The sequence below is a fragment of the Enoplosus armatus genome, chromosome 4 (assembly GCF_043641665.1).
Source record: "Enoplosus armatus isolate fEnoArm2 chromosome 4, fEnoArm2.hap1, whole genome shotgun sequence".
Classification (NCBI taxonomy): domain Eukaryota; kingdom Metazoa; phylum Chordata; class Actinopteri; order Centrarchiformes; family Enoplosidae; genus Enoplosus; species Enoplosus armatus.
The window spans coordinates 25,828,482-25,849,876 of record NC_092183.1 but is presented as its reverse complement, the minus strand read 5'-3'; the positions used below and the strand labels follow the sequence as shown (position 1 = coordinate 25,849,876).

At 45.9% G+C, this 21,395-nt stretch overlaps 1 protein-coding gene across 3 annotated transcripts; it reads left to right on the top strand.

Annotated features, from left to right (window-relative positions):
• Window positions 1–11,537: 11,537 nt before the first annotated feature.
• tbx1 (T-box transcription factor 1) lies at window positions 11,538–20,801 on the top strand. 3 transcript variants are annotated; one of them, XM_070904067.1, is made up of 8 exons: window positions 11,538–12,072; window positions 13,349–13,688; window positions 15,658–15,759; window positions 16,023–16,194; window positions 17,078–17,233; window positions 18,053–18,120; window positions 18,747–18,847; window positions 19,747–20,801. In XM_070904067.1, exons 1-8 carry the CDS (start codon window positions 11,889–11,891, stop codon window positions 20,121–20,123), a joined length of 1,500 nt encoding a protein of 499 aa, XP_070760168.1. In that variant the 5' UTR covers window positions 11,538–11,888; the 3' UTR covers window positions 20,124–20,801. The 3 variants fall into 3 exon arrangements, with proteins under 3 accessions (XP_070760168.1, XP_070760167.1, XP_070760166.1); XM_070904066.1 differs by having other exon boundaries at window positions 19,744–20,801; XM_070904065.1 differs by having other exon boundaries at window positions 13,298–13,688; window positions 19,744–20,801.
• The last annotated feature ends 594 nt before the right edge of the window (window positions 20,802–21,395 follow it).

The window sequence follows — 21,395 nt, the reverse complement described above, 5'->3', positions numbered from 1 at the left end:
TTAGAAGGAGGACCCACCACCCACGAAGCTGCCACGCTCTCTGCTCCTCTGAAGGTCCCCTACCTGCTAATTTGCATCAGTAAACAAGCAGCCGACAACTTCAAAGTGTCGACACCAATGAGGCCTGACGCGGGAATGGACTTGTGTTTAAGCATGTGTGCAGGCATGTGTGTGTAAGTGTGTGTCTGCACTGATCTACCAGTGTGTGTATTAGGTTTTATATCATGGGAATACCTTTCTGAGAATTTGGGAATATTTGTGGTTGTCACTGGATACTCATTCATCTAAATGTACAGTGGGCACATGATGATCGACCCGCTATTTTAGAGGATTTATAACCTTCACAGTGGTCCTTTTTAAATAACTGCACACATTTTGTTGTGAAAATGGTCAACGTAAGCATACTGAATATTATCTGGCTACTGACAGCTTCAGCCCGAACAGCGTCCATATCGGCTTTCAAAACACACAATCAGTAAAACTCTGGTGTGTATATCTGTACGCTGAAAAACCCATCAATGTGAATGTGCGTGTATACATGTTTCTTTAGATGGGCCGCCACCCACGGAGACATGTCAGGTAAATATTTGGAGGGTAGGGTGGGTGGGGGCGATGAAGTGTCCAGTGTCCAGAGAGGGCACATGCCATCTGAAGCTATCCATCCACTCCACTGCAGGCATCTGATATGGACGGAGACACCCGATCCTGCATTAGGCCGCCTCTGAAGCTATGCAATATCACAACTCACCCCACACATCAACTTGAACCAAAGGGCCTCCAGCCAAATAACTCCGTGTGCGTATAAGAGCGAAGACCTCAACTTGCATGTACAGCACGTTAGCTAAAAATCACAGAAACGTGAAAGACATGGATGCTGGCAACATGAAGTTGAGTAATTGTTGAATTGTTAATTCTTGTGCGGATGTGTATGCATGCAGGCGTGTGTGTGTGTGTGTGTGTGTGTGTGTGTGTTTTGGGAGAGTTGTTGTCATATGTCACATGGAGAGACGGGCGATGACAGAGGCTTTTCTAGGTGTGTTTTCAACAACAAGAACACAGGCTGAGGGCAAAACACAGAGGGGGAAACGCATGTAGCATTTGCATGCTAACTCGTTAGCAGACTAGGCTCTAAAGATTACCAGCGATGCTTCACTTCCAATTAAGTGGCTGCTTTTATCCAGGTATGTTACAGCGGAGTGATTGCATTTATTCATGTCCGTGCTTCATCGCGGAACTCAAAGTCCTACTTCTTGCTGTGCCAGCGGAGCTGTGCAGGTTATGTCTTGGTACCCAAATGCCCACCCCTCCCCCTGCTGTGCCAGGTGCTCTTACACCAGCAAACCACACAGGGGAGCTACTGCTTTTTCCAACGCCTGTAACACAGATACACACACACACACACACGCTGTCTCCTCAGCCAAACATTTTCCTCAGTCAACCTGCTGCACAGGGTTCAGTGCAGTGATTTCTCTTTGCAGCCGGTAGAAGAATAACATTTTCTAAATAGCATGCAAGCATTACATCTGCTGTCTTCTGCTTTTTTTTTTTTTTTAATGATTTTAATCACTGATAAATAATTCTGGTTGCTACTGAAATATCAATAATCACTGAAAACTGTCTTGCCTATCTACATTATACCCTATTTGGTATGTAAAAGTGGGCTAAGTATACCATGTAAATCTAGGTATATCTAGATTTAGTCCGAGCCAATAACGTCATTTAGGTTGTATTTTTACTTTATGTGCATAGCTATGTAGAAGTTTGTTATAATGTTGCCTTCACAGGCAGAGCAACAGGACTAAAAGTTTGTATTCATTTTCTACAGTATAGAATATTTAGAGTGTGAGGCTGAGGTTTATTCATATGGTGAATTTTGATTTTGTTTATGTATTTTAGTTGGAGTTTTGCGTCTGTACATGCTATTTAATCCCAGGTTGATATCATGTTGCTTTCATGGGCAGGTCAGCAAAGGTCAGAAAAAATGGTTCAATTAAAGGAATTCTTTGCAAAAAGGGGGGGGGGGGGCAAAGTGAACAATATTGGTGTCCAACCCTCTTCCTCTTAGTCATATGTAAACACAAGTCGGTATCCAGGACAATGATGTCAGATACGGTAAGAGACATCCAGCAAGCGAGGACATGTTCTAATAAATATCATTACATTCACGCAGGCTGAAAATGTGCCAGCCTTTGAGCCGCACCGTATGACAACAGTCAAGATTAATGAGCTGAGAAATCAGATCCAAACACAAGGGCTATTTTTTTTTTTTTTTTTCCACGTCCAGTTGACTCAAATGTTCAGGTCCTCTCGGCGAAAGCCACAGGGAGGTTGCTGCAACACGCACGATGACAAAGACTTCTGCTCGTCTGTGCGGCTTGGTTCATCTGTCAGAGGGTCCACCCATATTTTACAGAGCACGATAGGGGCCTGTGGAATACCTATATGAAAGCATGGGTGAGGCAGAGTAACATCAGTGTAAATAAAGGTATTTAAAACTGTGGCAGACACACACTCAAGGAACTTCCAACCAGCAGAAAACGTGGTCCAGTAAATAAAACTCCAACGTGTACTTAAGAGTTTTACTGTGAAACCAGAGGTCTCGCTGGTTAGGACTGGCTGAAATTTATGTTATCAGGATTTTGGATTATAAAACTTTTGTTTCTTGAGGTTATCCTCTAACTTTTGCTCGTTGTGGTTCTATGGTCCTTTTTTTATGTCTCGTTTGTCATTCAGATTTTTCTTTAGTGCCATCTGCAAAAAATAAATGTTTTTCTTTTAATTATTTTCAAATAATTAAAAAAGTATTTATATATTTAGTGATTTAGTCAGATTCCACATGACTGTAGAGTATATTAGGTTTTGTATGTTTAATGTATATGTAGGCCTACTTTGTACATGTTTTCCACAAGTAATTCATCACTCCAGTTTTATGTCTTCTCAATAATCTGCTTAATAAAAGAAATTACTGGTGAGCATTCTGAAAGATGTGTGATAATTTAATTCGCTTATGAACCACAAAATAATTATTTCACATGTTAGGATGCAGCTTTTCTTTATTAATGTGACCAACATTTTCCTTTGAAAATATAGAATTTTGTAAGGATACATTATGAAAGACTAAAAGTATTATACTTTTCTTTCGATCATTGGAGTACCTGGTTTTCATTTCATCACATTTTCAATTAGTTCAAATTAAATAAGTTAAATTGTCCGTACTATATTACAAGTTATATAAAATACAATTTCTATTTATTACATTTTTAAAAAAACTTTTTTAAAAAATTCAAGAATTCTGTTTTAAAAAATTGGGGTGTAAACAATGTATTTTAAATATAGCCACAAATGTTAGAAACAGTGTGTGATTTCTTCTGATCCGATTTTATAAATTATACTAATGACAATACAATCGAATAATATTCTAAACTATCAGTATTTCTCAAAATGAATGGATTCCTTGAGTAAATTCTGTGACTGCTTCAGTACAATAGGCGAGGGAACCTTTTCATTACAGAAGGGCCTTGTAATCTCTGCACCCTTTGTTTTCCTTCAGCCCTCAAATGTTCCTCGCCACCTCCAGAGCTGGCTAATGGATGCAGATGGAGGAAGTGTTTGACATTATGGACACAGCAGTGCTTGTTTTAGAGGAGCTGGTCATGTGGTCTGCCCTTGCAGGCCACACAGTACCCCCTTAATGTGACCCAGACCCCCCAGCCGACTCCAGGGGGTTTCAGGAACTGTCCGCTCTGGGGGAACGGAGTGTCAGTTTAGCCCCCCAGTGAACACAAGTCAACATGCCTTAATCCCCCCATCACCTAAAGTTACACTTTTGGGTCTGCAATTAGCCAGCCGGCCAAATCTCCCCCACACCCTACTGAGCTCGCTCATTCCGAGTCCTGACATGGAGCTCCGAGCTGGGGGCCGTGGCCAGCGCGCAGAGCTCCGTACAGGGACCCAGAGCCGGCTGCTTGTGCTGCCGGTTTCCGTGGCACAGTGCCGGCCCGGCCACATGGTCCCTCATCTTTCACTGTCAAAGTGCTGGAGAGGAAGAGATCAAAACAAACATGTGGTGGCAGGGAGAGCCTGACATGATGAATCGCTGTAATCAGTATCAGACAGCCCAGCGCTCGCTCCAATTGGTGGAGGCTCCTTTTGACCGATCCCTTGAGTGACTGAGTGACAAGATGCACAGAGCAAGATCTGTGACCCTGAAGCACGGCCCAAAGACCCGAGATGTGGCTGATCCCAGCAAAAGCACCGCCAAGCGAAGTCTGCAGGTCATTCCACGCCGCTGAATGGAAACATTATATAAGGTGGGGAAATATTTGCAACATGGAAGCCGGGTGTTTAGTCGGCACTGTGTCCATTATCAACTGGCCCGGAGCCATGCCAACAGGAATGATGGGGGTGTACATTCCAGTCCTTGGCATCTGCTCCATTCTGCACATTGTTTACCTCCTTTGTGACTTCCTGCTTCTTCATCTTGGAAGAGGAGCACAGGAAGGCCCGAAAGTCCCCCCTCAACCCAAATCTCCTGTACGCCCAAACAAAAAGCCACATTGTAGCTCATTTTCCTGTCTCCTCCGCCGCTCATTTCCAGCCGGGGGTGTGGTATTGGCATTCCTCAAGGTCAAATCTCAGCACGCCTCTGATCCCCTAATTTCACTGGTGTGGGGGCTTCTCTAATGTGCGTCCATTAGACCCACTTCCTGCTGCTGGTAAGAGGCGATCCAGATCCTGCCGTCACGGAACGAATTGCCACGTTAAAACCCCACTAAACACCTTCAGTGTTTCAAATTGGAGACCTACTGGAGGTCTCGTCATCTTACCGACCCCCTGAGGTTAGGTCAGGTGGGGCAGAGGGATGAAGCTAGCGGGCAAGCAAAAATGAGGAGGAGGAGGAAGAGGGGAAGAATCAGGATCAGCCCATGAAAAGGTGCCTTTACTGACCGGAGTGACTTTAAAGGAAATATTCACTCAGCTGCAGTTTTTGGAAGAAAAGGAGCAGAATCTACCTCCACCAACACAGTTATTCATTTCAGCTAGAGAGGGAAAGTAGTTAATGGGATATGCACACATGCACTCTGACACACACTTACACACATTCGCTGTGGGCCTGTCTGTAATGGCCTTTGACTCGAGGTCTGTGGTTCAAGTTCACGAAAGCAGAGGCTCGTGAAGAGGGAACAAGCCAGGGTGGCCGAGGAGGGACAGACGGAGCGAGCGTAGCAGGGACGAAGGGATGGAAGAAGTTGGGGGGTTGAGGGACATGAGGTGGTGGTGGTGGTGGTGGTGGTGGTGGTGGGGAGTGGGGTCTCAGTCTCGAGCCCCCTCTGCCAGAAACAACAAGCAGGCCTTCTCATATTCAAATAAATACCAAGCCAGTGGGGAGCACGGAGGGGCTGCAGATAAGGAGGAGGCATGGGGCGAGAGCCAGACTGGAGGATGGCTTCCCTGCTACACTGAAGCCTATTTAGGATCACGGGCCGGGCCGAGAAGAGCAAAGCAGGCAGTGACAGATTTATAATGAGCGTAGACTCTGCCCTCGCATTTAATACCGGGCTTAAGACGTATTAGAGGGACAAAGGCCGCGGATCCTGCTCGGGGGAGAAGAAAGGCCTTAATTAATTTGGGGAGATCACGGAGGCCCCGGGCCCACATCATCGGCTCTTTGTGGCAGGAATGCCAGCTATTTACCGGCGCTCCAATAGGGCTGCGGGGAGAGGTGAGGTGATGACGACTGGGGCCGCCGCGCAACAGATAGGGAAAGGATACTTTTCAAAAGCTAAAAGCTTCCCAGTTTTAAAACAAAGACGGGAGGGAAAGAGAAGAAGTGATTTTGAAAAGGGATCTGACTCCAAGCAACCCCCTCCCCGCCCCACCCTTCCTATGTCCTCCAACAGACATTCCGAACTGTTTTTGCTCTCTCTCAGTCTTTTCATGAGGAATTCAACTTGATTAATACCGATAACAACCTCTGAAAGGAATATTCAGTGGTATAACAGTACCACTCGTACTGCAAATACACACAATCACATGCATACACTGCATGAACACACTTTCAGGCAGTTTCCTACGCTGCCACAGGTTGTGTCTTACAGTAATCCCCTGGTAGTTGGATGATAACTGCCGGTTCCCCTCTCTCTCCGTTACAGCGTTGCTCCAGGTGCGGTGGGACTGAAAGGGGGCAGCGTGTCGAGGCCGGCCTGCATCGACCAGGCTGCACGGAGCCCGTTGAAGGGCACAGTTGGCAGCTGTCGGGCCTATATTCGTTAAGTCAGAGAGGACATGTGGAGAGAGGACCTTCCTTCCCAAAATAAACAAATAGCGGTGGCACACATCTTCCCAGACAACTGCAAAGGGGGAGGGAGAAAGTGAAAATTGTGCTTTTCTTTCGTTGTCTCTTTTTCTTTCCACAAGGCAGCTCGGACAGAGAGCCCAGGCAGTGAAGTCGTCAAACCTCAGAATCCATAAAGGCGAAAGAAACTGGGTTGCAAGCATGAATCATATATTTCACATTGTGGACTATAATGTATAAACCAACTGAAAGAAACTAAAAATAAAAACAGTGAAATTTGTTACAATGTCATTTTGAGACCTGATATTCCATGATGGTGCACATGTTCTTTCAGAAACACGTTCACGCTTCCTCTGAGATTTCTAAATGAATAATATTAAAAAAAGGTGACGTCCACAGCCCATTTCCCCCGCGTTTTAACAATGTGTGTGGGAATATATGGTGGAATTTTCCTGGGACAGACACAAGGGAATCATGATTTTCACCTTTGGTCAGCCATTGTGTTCATTTCCATTGTGTTTTGGGGGTTTTTTTATGCGCATGTCCTTTTATGATGACCCCCAAAATACAAAGAGAGCAGGGCTGAACAGGAAAACCACATTTATATGCCAACAAGGAAATGTGTTTGGGCTCTTTTTTTCTTTTTTTTTTCTTCTTTTTTTTTTTTGCAGAAATAGAGCAATTCCTTGTTATATCTACAAGAGGTTAATATAGACTAATACAAGAGTCAAATAAATCCCCCAGTTATAAAACAGAATTACCACCAAAGCTCCCCTGAGGGTCTGACCTATTTGTAAAATCATATACAAATAACATGGACGCACTCTAGAGCAGATCTTATTCCTATAATATGCCTTTGTATTATTACTGTATCTAGTGAAGCTGACTACAGGATTACTGGACCAAATAAGCTCCGTTTGCACTCTCCCAATCTCTTTTCCATATCAGCGCGCATATTTGCACATAATAACTTCACTTGTGCACCACTGGAGCGGCTATTTTGGAATGCGTTCACGGTGGCAACCAACCAACGCCACGGAAAGGGAATAAATATGAGCTGACCGCTCAGTGACAGACGATAGAAATGGAATTACAAACGAGGAAAAACAAATACAGATCGACATCGGACGAGTAATCATCACTGCGGTCAAACGTTTGGACGTTTTCACTGAAAAACCTCCAATTAGTATTCGCGCTGATGTGGACATTTCATTTTCGGGGGGGGTGAAAGGAGGTGGACATTTTCTAACCGGAGGAGTGAATGAAGGCATTCACACATATTTTTGCTGTTAAAATTGAGTTGCTTCACGCAGCCTTAACAGACACAATTAGACAAACTGCTGGTGCTGTAAAGCAGCAGACGGCTTGCACCTGCGCACACACACACACACAAAAACAACTTTTACATTTTTGAATTTTAAATTTGCATTTAAAAAAAAAGCCTTGCGTGTTATCTAGTTTACACGACTCACATGCGGGGGGGGAAAAATGAGTTAATTATGATGAAATTATGATGAAATTAAAGTGAGTGAACGGTCGCTGTTGTGATCACCGTTGAACAACAGAAGCTATTCTTAGTGTTACTTATTCGTTTATTTATTCAAGGTCACCACAGTTCCCTGTTGGAATATTCCAGAAATAATATAGGGACATTTACATCATGTAAGCGTAAATAAATAACACATAATTTACAACAACAAAATCCCGATAAGATTATTCAATTTCTCATGTCTGTTTATGTCATTTCAACACTATTGATTTACTATTATTTAAGTCCTTTCTTAAAAGGCCCCTAATAAAAATGTTCTCCTGGATGTGGAGCACATTTTTATTTTTTTTATTTTAAATTAAATTTTTTTGTTGAGGTCCTACAGATAGTCGAGGCGCCTCTTTGAACACCTCCTCTCCCGCATACCTGCGTCTCTCCGCGCATTTCCCTAAAGCCCCGCAGAGAGAGGGGACACCCCGGGCCCTCTGCTGTCAGCGGTCAACTGCGCGCTTCCTCTGCTTCTTATTCGGGGATTTACACTAATATTTAGACAGGGTAGGGTTTTATGCGTGGAGCGCGCACAGCTGAGAATCATTGTTTGTGTGTGTGTGTGTGTGTGTGTGTTTTTTTATGATCGGTGGAATCACCCGTGAATTATTATCTGTGAAGTGACGCGAGCGTGTCATGAATTATTTTCAGGCTGATTGTGGCAGAGAAAGGGCTCGTTAAATTAAAGACTGGAGAAATGAAACATCCGAGAGGCTGTGTGCGGTTTTATTGTGCGTCTGGGGGGGGAGCAGAAAGAGAGGGGGAGAAGCAGGTCCTTCCAGATACACTGATACACTGATGACCTCATCACATCTCTCAGCCTCGACGTTTACGAGATCTGCGCCATTTAATGAGGCATGATGGCACAGTTTGTTTATTTTATTATTTTTTTTGATTTTTGTGGTTTGGTGATTTGTCATGTTACCACAACAGGACACACAGGACCACACAGGCCTCTCCTACAGTACACAGGCCTCCGATTCTCACGTCAAAGACAAGCGGGAGAAACACAGCAACATGGGGGGGGGGGGGGGGGGGTTCTGTGCTGTGTGGGACTGAACGCTTGTCAACACGTGACAAACGAATCTTAGTGAGACACTACTGCAAAGCACACCGAGGTTTTTTCGTTATATCCCCTTTTATAGGACAAATGCGTAAAAGCGCAAAACGCCAAATGTGGCACGGAGGGGCCCCCGCGGGTCTGCGTTCTGCTGGCCCCCCGTCGCCCGTCAGTTCAGCACCTCAGTATACTTGTGCCGTCCGGAGGCGAGAGCGCTGGTTCGGGGACAGAAGGAGATAGAAAGCAGCGGGAGGGTGTCCGGCATTTTAACTCCATGTGAAACTCAGAGAGCGCACACTCGGAAAGCTGAAGCGTGGCCTCTGACTCACAGACAGCACATTTATTTTGCGGATGCACTACATTAACTACATTAAACAACATGTCGCAATTAATACTCCTCCACATCAGCAGGGCCCACCGGGCCCACAGGCACTTCGTGCAGCCTAGGTGTGGACTACAGGTGTTGCCATTTTTTTTTTTTATTAAAAGTGTTCACACCAAAATGTTGGATTTAATCCATTTAAAAAAAAAAAGAAAAAAGAAAAAGAAAAAAAGACGTCGGTTCAGCAGTAACTCCTGATAAACGGACCACTGTTTCCCCCTCTGCATGAGCACTTTGCACGGCAGTCACTTTAACATCGCCACATGTGCAGCGAGAACGAACAAGCGTGCAGCGGAGTGATTAGACACGGACAGAGAGCCGCAGCAGCACGGCCGCGGTGCTCCGTTGTCCGTCGGCCAGTGAATGGAGGGACGGTGTCGCCGGCGTTCAGGCCTGCATCCTCTAACCAGCGAGGGCTGCTCGCCTGCTGTGCTCGCTTTGCCTGGCTGCTGTCGGCTTTGGCCGTTCACTGCTAAAAAACAAAACATGCAGCTCTATTTTTTTCTTCCCCCCCTAACATTTAAAACGTCTCTCCCGTTAAAGCCGCTTGAATGCTACAACGAAAAATAAATAAATAAATCACTACAAGCTATTAACACATGCGGCGTTCACGTGCTTGTTGTTGTAGGTTTACAGGTATTTTTTTTTAATACTTTATGGAAAACTTGAAGTGTGTATTTCACAAGTGATACTGATACTTAATATTTGTATTTAATGTGAGCTATCGAATTGGGTGCGGGGGAGGGAGAGAGAGAGGGGGGGGGGGGTGCAGCTCGCTGTTTAACAAGTTTATTTTTAATCTTCCGTTTTAAAGTTTGTCTTAAAGTTGGCCTTTACGTCCGCCGCTGCGGCGCTGAACGCGCTCCGCTTTTGGCCGCTGCTCTGAGGCCTGCGAGCGAATTCCAGCGCAGCCTCTTCCCAGTCTGATCCGCTCCTGTATTTTGTCTGTTATCACCTGAGGCATTTACAAAGGAGGCTTCCGACTTGGCCATGATGAAGTGAGTCGGTATCGATGGCATCGTATCTGATAAAAAGAAAAAAGGAAAAGGCCGACGTACACTGGGAAGGAATACATCATGCGGTGGTTTACACCGGGTCTGACTGCGCCATGCCGGATTTCTTTTATACAGTAATCAATGCGCAGAAGCCTCCACTTTCTGAGTGTGTGTTGCAAAGTCACTTCTGTCTATCTGTCTATCTAAATATTTGCCCTTAACAACATATTGCGGGAGTGTATTCATGCTCGCTGCCTCCCATTGAGACACATCCAAAAACAAATAGGGCTAATCCTCCCGCCGCGTTATCCCATTAGAACCCCGCCGTTCGCCTCCGCGCTTAACTCGATGGCTCCGGTGTAAATGAGACTGTCCGGCCGCCACCGGCAAAACGCACATTCGGTTGCCGCACATTAAAGCGGAGCCTCGATAAGCCGAGAAGCTGCGAGGCGAGATGGCGGAGAGGTCAAGTCCAGCTCCGGTCTCAAGCGCCACGTGTGTCTCTGTTTACCGGCTGCTCAGATGGCGTTTGTGTGTGTGTGTGTGTGTGTGTGTGTGTGTGTGTGTGTGTGTGTGTGTGTGTGGCGAGGTACAACTATAGAGCAGGTAAGGTAAAGCGGGTGAAATCACGCAACACATCAAAGTGCTTTCGGCAAAGTGTACAAATAAACAAGCGCGCGCGTGGATGAGTGTCTCGTGAGTCCTTTCCTAAATGAAGCGGCATCTCTGCCACCTCGCGCCTGTCTCCATGTCTGCGTGCCTATCTGGTTTGAACCACAACCTGGTGCATTCTCTCTCCGTGTGTTACCGGAAAACACTCACACACATGTGAAACTGGAGCAAACAGTGTGACGTGTGAACTGCACATCCCTGTTCCCATTTTGTTGTTTGTTTGTTTTCTCCAGCCTTGCTTAAAGAAAAACGACATTTTCAGAGCGAACGACAAAGTTTTTTGACTTTGTTTTGCGCCGCAGCCCCCGATGCTCCAGGCAAACTGGGGCAGGACCAGCTCCATCCGGGCTTGAACAGCTAAAATATGCAAACGCACATATAGGCCTATAATTTGCCGGGAAAGTGGCCGCACTTTGGAGCCGGACATTGCAGTGACGTTGGAGTTGAATTGGAATGACTGACACGGTCTTATTGAAATAAAACATTCAGTGCAGAGCGCAGACACTTTTTTTTTTCCTAGTGGTGCAGGGGGAGGCGTGGATCTCGCTCACTTTTGACATTCTCGCAGCAGTAGTAGCTTCTCCTCAAGGCAGGACTCAGATGACACCACCCCGCCACCGACCAGAGGAGAAACAAGGGAAGCGCTCTCTCTCTCTCTCTCTCTCTCTCTCTCCGCGGATGAACTATGTTTTGACACCAGGACGCGTTCAGGGGTTCATCAAATGAATCTGACCACCGGGGAGCCTCCCGCGTCCTCGCGATAGCCGTGGGAATACTTTGAGGACAGTCCACCCAAGACTCTCGCACCCACGGAGCGCCGGTGGCTGAACGTGAAAAAAAAACCCATTTTGGCGCATGCTCTTCTCCATTGTGGGCAGACTTCTCCTGCTTTCTGCTCGGTTGGAAAGCGGAGGAGGGACGGCTTTTCCCGACTCGACCCCTTGCCTATGGACGACGGCGGTCCCCTCTCTCCAAAGGCAAATGCTTTCAGTATTGCCTCTCTGATTTCGGCTGCAGAGCAAGCAGGAAACGCAGCGTTTGACAAACAGAGCGCCGGCCTGGACAAGCCAGACCTGCACAACCACAGTTCCTTTAAAATGCACTACAGCACTGTCACCCGGGAAATGGAAGGTAAATCTGTTTGTTGATGCCCACAGAGCTGCCGTAGCATGTATACACCTCACCCGAAATGACATACCGCCCTTGCGTCGGCTCGGTTAATCGACATTTTCAAAAGGCAGTTGAAACCAACGCGCAACGCCACATACGGGCGCGCTGCTTTGAATGCATTCAAATTCGAATTCTGACACAGTGAAAAGTCATGCAATTTCAGTCCTGGCGATCACCATCAGGGAGAAGTGTGCATACAAAGCAGCAAGTGTGTGTGTGTGTGTGTGTGGGGGGGGGGTTCCCATTCGCAAAAAAAAAAAAAAAAAAAAAGCCCAAAGCGTCAACTTTAATTCGTGGACAGGATCACATACAATGAAAATGAAGCCAAGAGGAGGAGGGTTTACACGGGCAGGGCGCGTAATGGTAAAAACAGACCATAATGTGCAATCTCCTCGGAGGGGAGTGGGGGGGGGGGGTTGGGCTGGGGTATGTCCATTGCATACATCTATTTGTCCAATAACGAGAAAGCAACAGTCACCTGCTGCCTGTTTGTTTGTTCATGCAAATGCAACGTGTGTTTACCTTGTAGACCGTTTGCACTCCACTCCGCCGGCCAGGTCCCCTATTGTTTGCTAACGGGGTGATGTGGGCGATACCCTTATCCCCAAAGTTAAATGGGTGCCGGAAAGCCCATTAAAAAGGGGCGCACTTCCCTGTCAATCAGTCTCGTCCCAAGGCGAGGAAAGGGCACATTACCTGCAGTTCCTTATCTAAATAGAAATAAGAACCGGTTTTATCGCAGAGGGGGGAGGCCCTCCGCGTCAGATAAGAGAGGGGACTGGGTTGCAGTGTAACACACTGCAGCAGCGCACAACAGAGGCCGCTCACTGCGCGATCGATCCAAAGGCAAAGCAGCTCCTCCACGCGCACCCGAAGCTCGCTTCTGCGAGCCAGTCCAGAGTTTGTGCGCGAGCCCCCGCGGTTGTATTTTGTTGGAAACACCCCGTCACTGTTCGGACGTTTGTTATTTTAGACCGGGCAGCCCGTAGTCTGCTGGCAGTGGATGCGACCTCAGGGATTAATACGCAGCCGAGACGGAAACTCTGAAACGGGAAGGGGTGCATTTGCGCTTGACATCTTCATCTGGAGATTCACTGAATCCTGCTTCTGTTTTCACTCTCTGTCTTCTAACCGACCTAACGTGCAGGGCATATTTAGTAAATCCACTTTTTTGGGATGATTTCAGCCATATCCAGTCCGTGGCTGACGCAGCTGTCCCATTTTTGCGATGTTGCAGCCTTCACGACGAGCAGCCTGAGCAGCCTCAACACGCCGGGGGGCTACCACCTCTCTCCGTCGCCCGGGGACCCCTACAGCCAACATGAGTCCCACTTCGAGCCCTGCCCGGCCGCCCAGCACAACTACAACTACCCGGGGTCTAACCCGGGCCAGGCCCCGCCGAGTGACAACGGGACGCCCAACTGCTCCTCGTCGTCCTCCAACTCCACACCGAACAGCAAAAGCATAGTGAAGAAGAACCCCAAAGTGGCCAACATTAACGTGCAGCTGGAGATGAAAGCTTTATGGGACGAGTTTAATCAGCTGGGGACGGAGATGATCGTCACCAAGGCCGGCAGGTGAGCACAAACTGTGTGTTAATAACAGCGGCTTTTCTCATCGTGCGCGTTTGGGTGGACCGGACAAATAATACGAGTGCAACAAGTCGCATTGCTCGGCACAAAAAGAAGCACGGTGGCATCAAAAAGGCTGCAGGGTTTTTTTTGTTTTGTTTATATAATTGAAGTATTTCCAGTCCGTTTCGATTTAGTTGACGCCTTTTCATTTGAAAATGTAGGTCATTGCAAAGCGCACCGAACCAAATAAGGATTAAGGAGTTTCGTTAAATATATTGCAGATTTTTTTTTTTCTTCTTCTTCTTCTGGAGTTCAGAATGAACACACTTTTTTTTTTTTTGTCTTATTTCAGATAAACATGTTTATGAGTCTTGACTGGAACAGTGAACAGAAATCATTATATTGCTTCTTGCACATTCAGGCCGAAAATGTTTGTTTACAAAATTCATAAATTCATAAATTAGTGAACACTGATGAGCTTTATAAAAATAAAAAGAAATATATATATATATATATATGTTTGATTTAATGTATTTAAAGCAGTGCAGGTGAGCAGTTCAGGCCTGCTGCCGGGTGTTTTAAAGCCGAGGTCAAACACACGGGAGACGTGTGTGTGTGTGTGTGTGTGTGTGTGTCAGCTGTAAACACCACATGTTGATCGGATCCTGATGAGTTTCGTGGATCCATTGAGTACGACTGGTTCTCTTCACCGTCACTTTCACTTTCACGGAACATCGTGGAACCTTCCGTCCATTAGTCCTCTCGCGTGTGAACGACGGCCGGCCCCGCTGGTTTCAGTGCGGCGGCCCTGTTTCCATCCGGGCCTCCACACGTGTTTTACCTCCTCTCTTCTTCCGTCGTTATTAGGAGTGTCTGTCTGCTTCCCTCCCTTTCCCTCCTCTGTCTCACAAAAAAACACTTTTTTTGGTTTCATAAATTGCATGAATACACCAAAATCTGGCTATTAATTAAAACGGAATATGGCCATTTTAAGAGATCTGATTGGTCGATTTTTGCCTTTTTAATTTCAAAAATTCTAGACGAATTAGAGGGGCCATATTCAGTCGCAGAATGCCCCCCTGCTCCTCGTGGAAAGCCTACAAAATGTCCCACTAATATTCAGTACGCTATTATCTTCCACCAGTGAACACTCGCCCCCCCCCCGTGTTCTAGTAATATAAAAGAGAATAATTGGTTTAATCCTGAAAGTGCTGCGCTGTCTGGCAGGAGGAAGGAGGTCTGCAGCCTCACCCAGCCACGACACTGACGGTAATGGAGCGTTGATTTTAAGGATCCCTTTCACTGACTCGGCGGATTACTCAACTTCCAAGCTGACTTTCTTGGGGGATATCAGGGGGGGGGGGGTGCCCCACGTTGTAACCTCGACGAGGTGGAGGGGGGACCGAGCCGCCGCATCTGCAAGACCCCAAACTTCCAAAAGCGCCACATTTCTGGGGACAGAAATGATTGTTAATAAATTTATATGCCCCCCCCCCCACCCCATACATACAGTTCTGGATATTCCCCCCTCTCTCTCCTGATGTTGTTAAAACGCTCTCTCTCTCTTGCTACTCTCTAAAGCGTGGCACCACACCTCGCCCCCCCCAAATAACGCGCGCGTGTTGTTTCCACTCCACGTGTGTCTGGAACTCGTCAGGAGAAGAGATGTTAAAGCGTCTTGCCAGAAAATACAAAAGCGGAGCTGAAAAAGCAACAGACGCGAAGGGAGGAGGGGGGGGGGGGGGGTTATCTGGTTGCGCACGGACTGAATCACGCCATCATCTCCTTGTAGCCTCCGGCCCTGCGGCCCTGCGGCCCTGTAGGCCCGTGGAGCCGCGTCTTTGTTGGCTCCTCTGACGAATTCCAAATAACGAAAACGGTCGAACGCGGCAAACACACGGGCCCACCAAACCAAATGTGCACCAAAGCCTCCATTTAACAGCCGCTTCATGCTTTGTTTTTTGTTCGCCAGGAGAATGTTTCCAACTTTCCAAGTGAAAATATTTGGGATGGATCCCATGGCAGACTACATGCTGCTGATGGACTTCCTGCCTGTAGACGACAAACGTTACAGGTAAAACTCACTGCGCATCTGTCGCCGCTGCGCCAGTCCGGAGGCCGACACACAACCCGCACATCTTTCTATTCAAATCTACAGCAGAAACATGTGTAACAAATACACACACGCATACCTGCTATTACTATACATATTTAGACTAGAACATTCATTCATATTCCCACACTTCATTTATGCCGAAAATGGTTTGGTGACGATATGCAGACATTAAAAAAATCTAAAAATGTATTTATTTTTTTTGTTGTTGTATTTTTTTACAGGTATGCTTTCCACAGCTCGTCGTGGCTGGTTGCCGGTAAAGCTGACCCCGCCACACCGGGCAGGGTCCACTACCACCCGGACTCTCCGGCCAAAGGAGCCCAGTGGATGAAGCAGATTGTCTCTTTCGATAAACTCAAACTCACCAACAACCTGCTGGATGACAACGGCCATGTAAGTATATATTATATATATATATATATATATATATGCAACAACTGAGGGGGCTGCAACAGAGCAGCGTCACCATATTCACGGTGCGGACTGCACCACTTAGACTCAATAAGTCCCAGCAGAAAGATTATTACCGGTAACGAGAGGCTGGCCGTTTTTTTTATCCGCCCTGGAGTTGATTGATACTAGAGATTTCACAGTAATAAACCTTGATATTGTGACTAATAGTCACACGTTGCCAAAATAAAAAAATAAAGAAATAAAAAAAAGGCCTATTTTCAGTCCACACAAGTGGAACTGCGCATCAGGGGAAGTGGAACATTTCACCACTGGAAATGATTTCAGAAGCCTTTCCAGCGTTTCGTGTGTGTCGCCGTGTGTTTCCGCCTGCCACCGCACCACTTGTGAAATCAGAAAGAAAACGAGAGATCTTTTAGAGTTTCGGGGGTGGTGGGGGGGGGGGGGGGGGGGGGTATCTGAGCAAATATCGGAAAGTGTGAGACGCGCGCTGCCGGGTGGAGTGTCCGCCGTGGGCCTCCAGCTATCCCCGTCGTTGTGGCTCCATGGTTGGACTTTTCAACGAGGCTCGTACATTTCTCGGCTGTTTTTAAAGGAATAGGGGCGGCAGGTTGTTTCCGGTTGAGTTACCAAACCCGCTGATACACACAGATGTGCATGTTGGAGATGGTTGTTTGCAATATTTAGTCAATAAGACCACGTTCATGTATGAGTCGCCAAACTACCTCGAAAGGTCCATTATTTAAATGGATCTATCTTTCTATGGAATTCATTTGCTAAATCTCATTCTTAATGTATTCTGGCCTAATAATAAGCTCCCAGTCCTTCCGCGCCCTGTTGCTGACGAACCCTCTGCTTTGTGCAGATCATCCTGAACTCCATGCACCGCTACCAGCCCAGGTTTCACGTGGTTTATGTGGACCCCCGCAAGGACAGCGAGAAATACGCCGAGGAGAACTACAAAACCTTTGTCTTCGAGGAGACCCGCTTCACGGCGGTCACCGCGTACCAGAACCACCGGGTAAGAAATAGGGCCTTCCTGAGCAGCTCCGTGGCCGGCTCCTGAGGGCATGGATGTAGGCTGTCACATGAGCGGAGACATTTACTTTAAACATTGTGGGTGAAACACTTCGGTATCATTTCCTCCTTTTTTTTAAATTTATCTATCTATTTATTTACGTATGTATGTATGTATGTATTTATTTATTTGCGCCGTCCCTGCTCTTGTTTTCCATCAGCTCTGTTTGCATTCACACAGCGGTGCATTGGAATAAAATCCCGTTCCCGTCAGCAAATTTCCAAGTAGTAGTCGCGACATTGCCATGGCCGTGGGGGGGGGGGGGGGGGGGTCAAACAACTCTGTTCTATTTGATGTTAAATGTCAATCCTCTTTACATGAAGCCCCGCTGGCTGCAGTCACTGTGTGCAATTTATGGCCTTTCTGACAAACTGATATTTTGCAGAATTGAATTTGAAAACGCGGTGAGATGTGAAATGTGACAAAAGAGTTGAGAATGAAACATATAGTCCACAACAATATAAACCCTGTGGCAGCTGGCAGTGATACGACTCCCCTTGTGTTTTAAATGACAGTGAGTGCACATGAGGCTGCAGACCTGTAACTGTTTACTTAGATGTTTGATTAAAGACAGCAGTGCCTTCAAATGTGACAGGGCAGATTTTCCACCCAAACGTTTGAGTCCATGCTGCTCCTCCTGTCCCTGCTGTCCTTTCTGATGGAAATCGAACGCAATGACTAACAGAAATGGGAATGACAGTGTGTGTGACTACGGCGTCAGCAGCACTGAGGTTTATGTAATGTTGTGTCTCTGGATTTCAGATCACACAGCTGAAGATAGCCAGCAATCCCTTTGCGAAGGGCTTCAGGGACTGTGACCCAGAGGACTGGTGAGCGCTTACACTCAAGCAACACGGCCTTATTGGCATGTTTCCGCATGGTGTAAAAAGTTCAGACAGCATTTGCAAAATAGTTCTGCTGTTTGTTTTATCTCACACACACACACACACACACACACACAGGTGCCAGATGGGTGGAGTTTGACACATAAAAGAACACAATGAGTGTCATGGAGTTTTGGAAATCACTGGATATTGTTGGAAAGTCAATCGACTGTGCTTTTCTGTCATTGACGAATCACCAGACGCTCTCGTAATTGTCACAGTGGAGTAAACCCCACCCATCTAAAGTCAGGCAGCTGAAACCAACGCATAGGCTTGGTCCAAAGAGCTGTTCATTCAGCGCAGCAACAACACAGCCTTAACTGAAGCAATTACGCTGAAGTTTATGGGAGTTTTCTGATTATTTTATAGAACAGGCCAATCTGAGTCACGTAATAGGTTGCTTCACGTTCATTCATTGTAAATTGGGGGCCTGTCAATGTGTAAATGATCATTACATGCATCAGTGTAAACTCTTAAATGTGCGTTCATCATTTTAATATATAAGAAGAAGAAATTGTGCCCATGACATTCATTAAATGAGTGTGTAACTGAATCCATTCTCCCTGCTCCAGGCCCAGGAATCACAGGCCAGGCTCTCTGCCAATAATGAGTGCCTTTGCCAGAACAAGAAACCCAATGTCATCTCCCCCTCAGCAGAACGGCACAGAAAAAGGTCTGCAGCTCGCTCTTTGTTTCATTTCCAAACTCATGCCTGCTATCAAACATGAAGCGTAGTCACATTAAGTTGATCAGCATTCAGAAGAATTTTGTTTCTTTTTTTGTCCCAGTTGTTGGCATATTTCACCTCATTTTCTCTTAATTTGGTATCCTTAACTGAAGCGCAGTGGTGCATTCACAGTATCAGGCCAATACTGGCTTTTAATTAAACATCAAATATCAGCCAGTCAATGCCGACATAATAGAGGTTCTTCTTCTGTTACGCAAGTGACCACAGCTTTGTAACACAGTGAAACCCGCAATGAAAATGTAATTTTCTTGACGTTATTATTATGATTTATTTAGTAGTTTAACAATCATAATTTGATAAATTAAACATTGATTAACTTGAGAGTTTCACCTTGGCTTGAAAACATTTCTAATCCATCTGAAGTAATTTTGTAACTATGGTTTTTATTAGGAAGCTCTGATTTGGAACAATTTACTCTGCAGCATAATTTCATATGCATGAGTATTTTGAATGATAACATAATTAATAATTTATATTTACATTTTTTTTCCTGAACTTCAATGCAGCCTTTTACCATGTTGTGATCTAAACACTGCTTTCACCTTGCCAATGATATTGATATTTTGGGGGTATTACAATTGTGAAATGAGAATGCATTATATATCATATTATATATATCAGTGCAAACAGTTACTGACTTCAACCTAAAAACACTTTTTTTTTTCAATATGAGAAAAACCTGTTTCTGTCGTAACCTACTGTAGTTTGGAGTGCAGAACCGAACACACTCACTGTTTAGGAAAATACACACAACCTGCTGGTACAAAGTATGCACAACACATTGGCTAGCTCTGACTGTTGTCATGTCTGTTCCTGCACAGAAGACAGGCGGGAGTACGAGCGAGACCCCAGCGGCACGCCCATACACGCCGACCCTGCTCACCAACTGATGTCCCGCGTCCTCAGCCCCGCCTTGCCCGTCCCGGGAGGCCTCCACGCCGTCCCACTCACCAGTGGCCGACCCAGCCCTCCTCACGACCTTCGGTCAGACCCCCACCCTCTGCCCCCGGACACCCTACACCACCACCCTTACAAGTACCCCACCACCTATGAACACTACCTGGGAGCCAAGACCAGGCCGTCGCCCTATCCTATACCCAGTATCAGGGGACACACGTACCACCACCACATGAACCCAGCCACAGCTAACATGTACTCAGCCACTAGTGGCCCCTCTAACTATGACTACGGGCCCAGATAATGACTGCTGTCCACCAGGGCTAACGGCGCACAGCACTGTGGGAATGGAAACAGGCAGGAAAGGCAACACAGTCCTGTCTATTGATGGCTTATGCAACCTGCGGGGTGTGTTCAGGGGCTGAAACTCCTTTCTGCTGGATAAACCCTGCCGTAATTTATTTAAAGGAAACGCATCTTGGCGTTAAGCACGGGCACCTGCTCTGAGTCCTTGAAGAGGTCTGCTTTGACCTTTGAACCCAAATGGCAATAGTGGGTGAGCGGTGCAGACATTGAGCCAGCAAACAGAGGAGACAGGAGGGACCTCCACTTAACACGGACAACACCTTTGATCACAGACTGGAATTGAATTCTTTTTTCTTTTTTTTTTTTGTGTTGGATGCACTTTTTGATTTGCCTTGTTTTTATTGCTTTCAAAAAAGCCATATGTTATATAGTCCATCAACCTTCTAGGTAGACGAGATGTTTGCATGTTGAGCTCATCAGAGAGGGTGTCGAAACACATCGAAATGTTTTTGTTTGAGGAGAAAAAAAAAAAAAAAAGAAAAGGAAGAAAAAAAAACGTGATTTCATTTTGAAACGTTCTGAACATCTCTGAGAAGCTTGTACCATGGCACTGACTTGCAGCAATTCAAAGTAAATAAATGAAGCAGAATGAACTGTTCTGTATCTGTAAAATAAACATTAAATTCTTGTAATTCATAAAACGGTCTTTGAGCAGATCTTCCATTCAAAGCTCTGTCTGCTGTTGCACTGCTGAAGAGGGAGGGGGTTAAAAAGAAAAAAAAAAAAAAGCTTACCTCAGTGATAGCATTGTTCAGGTTTCTCCGACCGGATTTGCCCTGTTGAATTGGGTTGAGGTGTCCGCTGCTCCTGCAGTCACTGGTAGTCAGGACATAGAGGCTGTCTAAACATTAGACTGTACTATAGTTCAAATGCTGAAATCTGCACCTGGTTCTATGGAAAAAAAACACACAAAAAAAAAACATATACACACATAAATGCACTCATTGACCACACTTCCTCCCTCTTCGTTTTGATAAACCAAGTTTTTTGTTATTGATGAATGAACAAAATCTGCAGCGAGAGGTCATTACTGCAGAGAGTTTTCATTAAAATAAATAAATAAAAAAAGGTGATAGGTGATAACAATGTTAAGTAACTGGAACACTATGACTTATTGGACATTCAATAAGCATGTGTTAAGCCTATCATAGGCTGTTATTAGGCAAATCATTTGGTAAAACATTTATTGTTTTTATTCTCAAATGTGTGC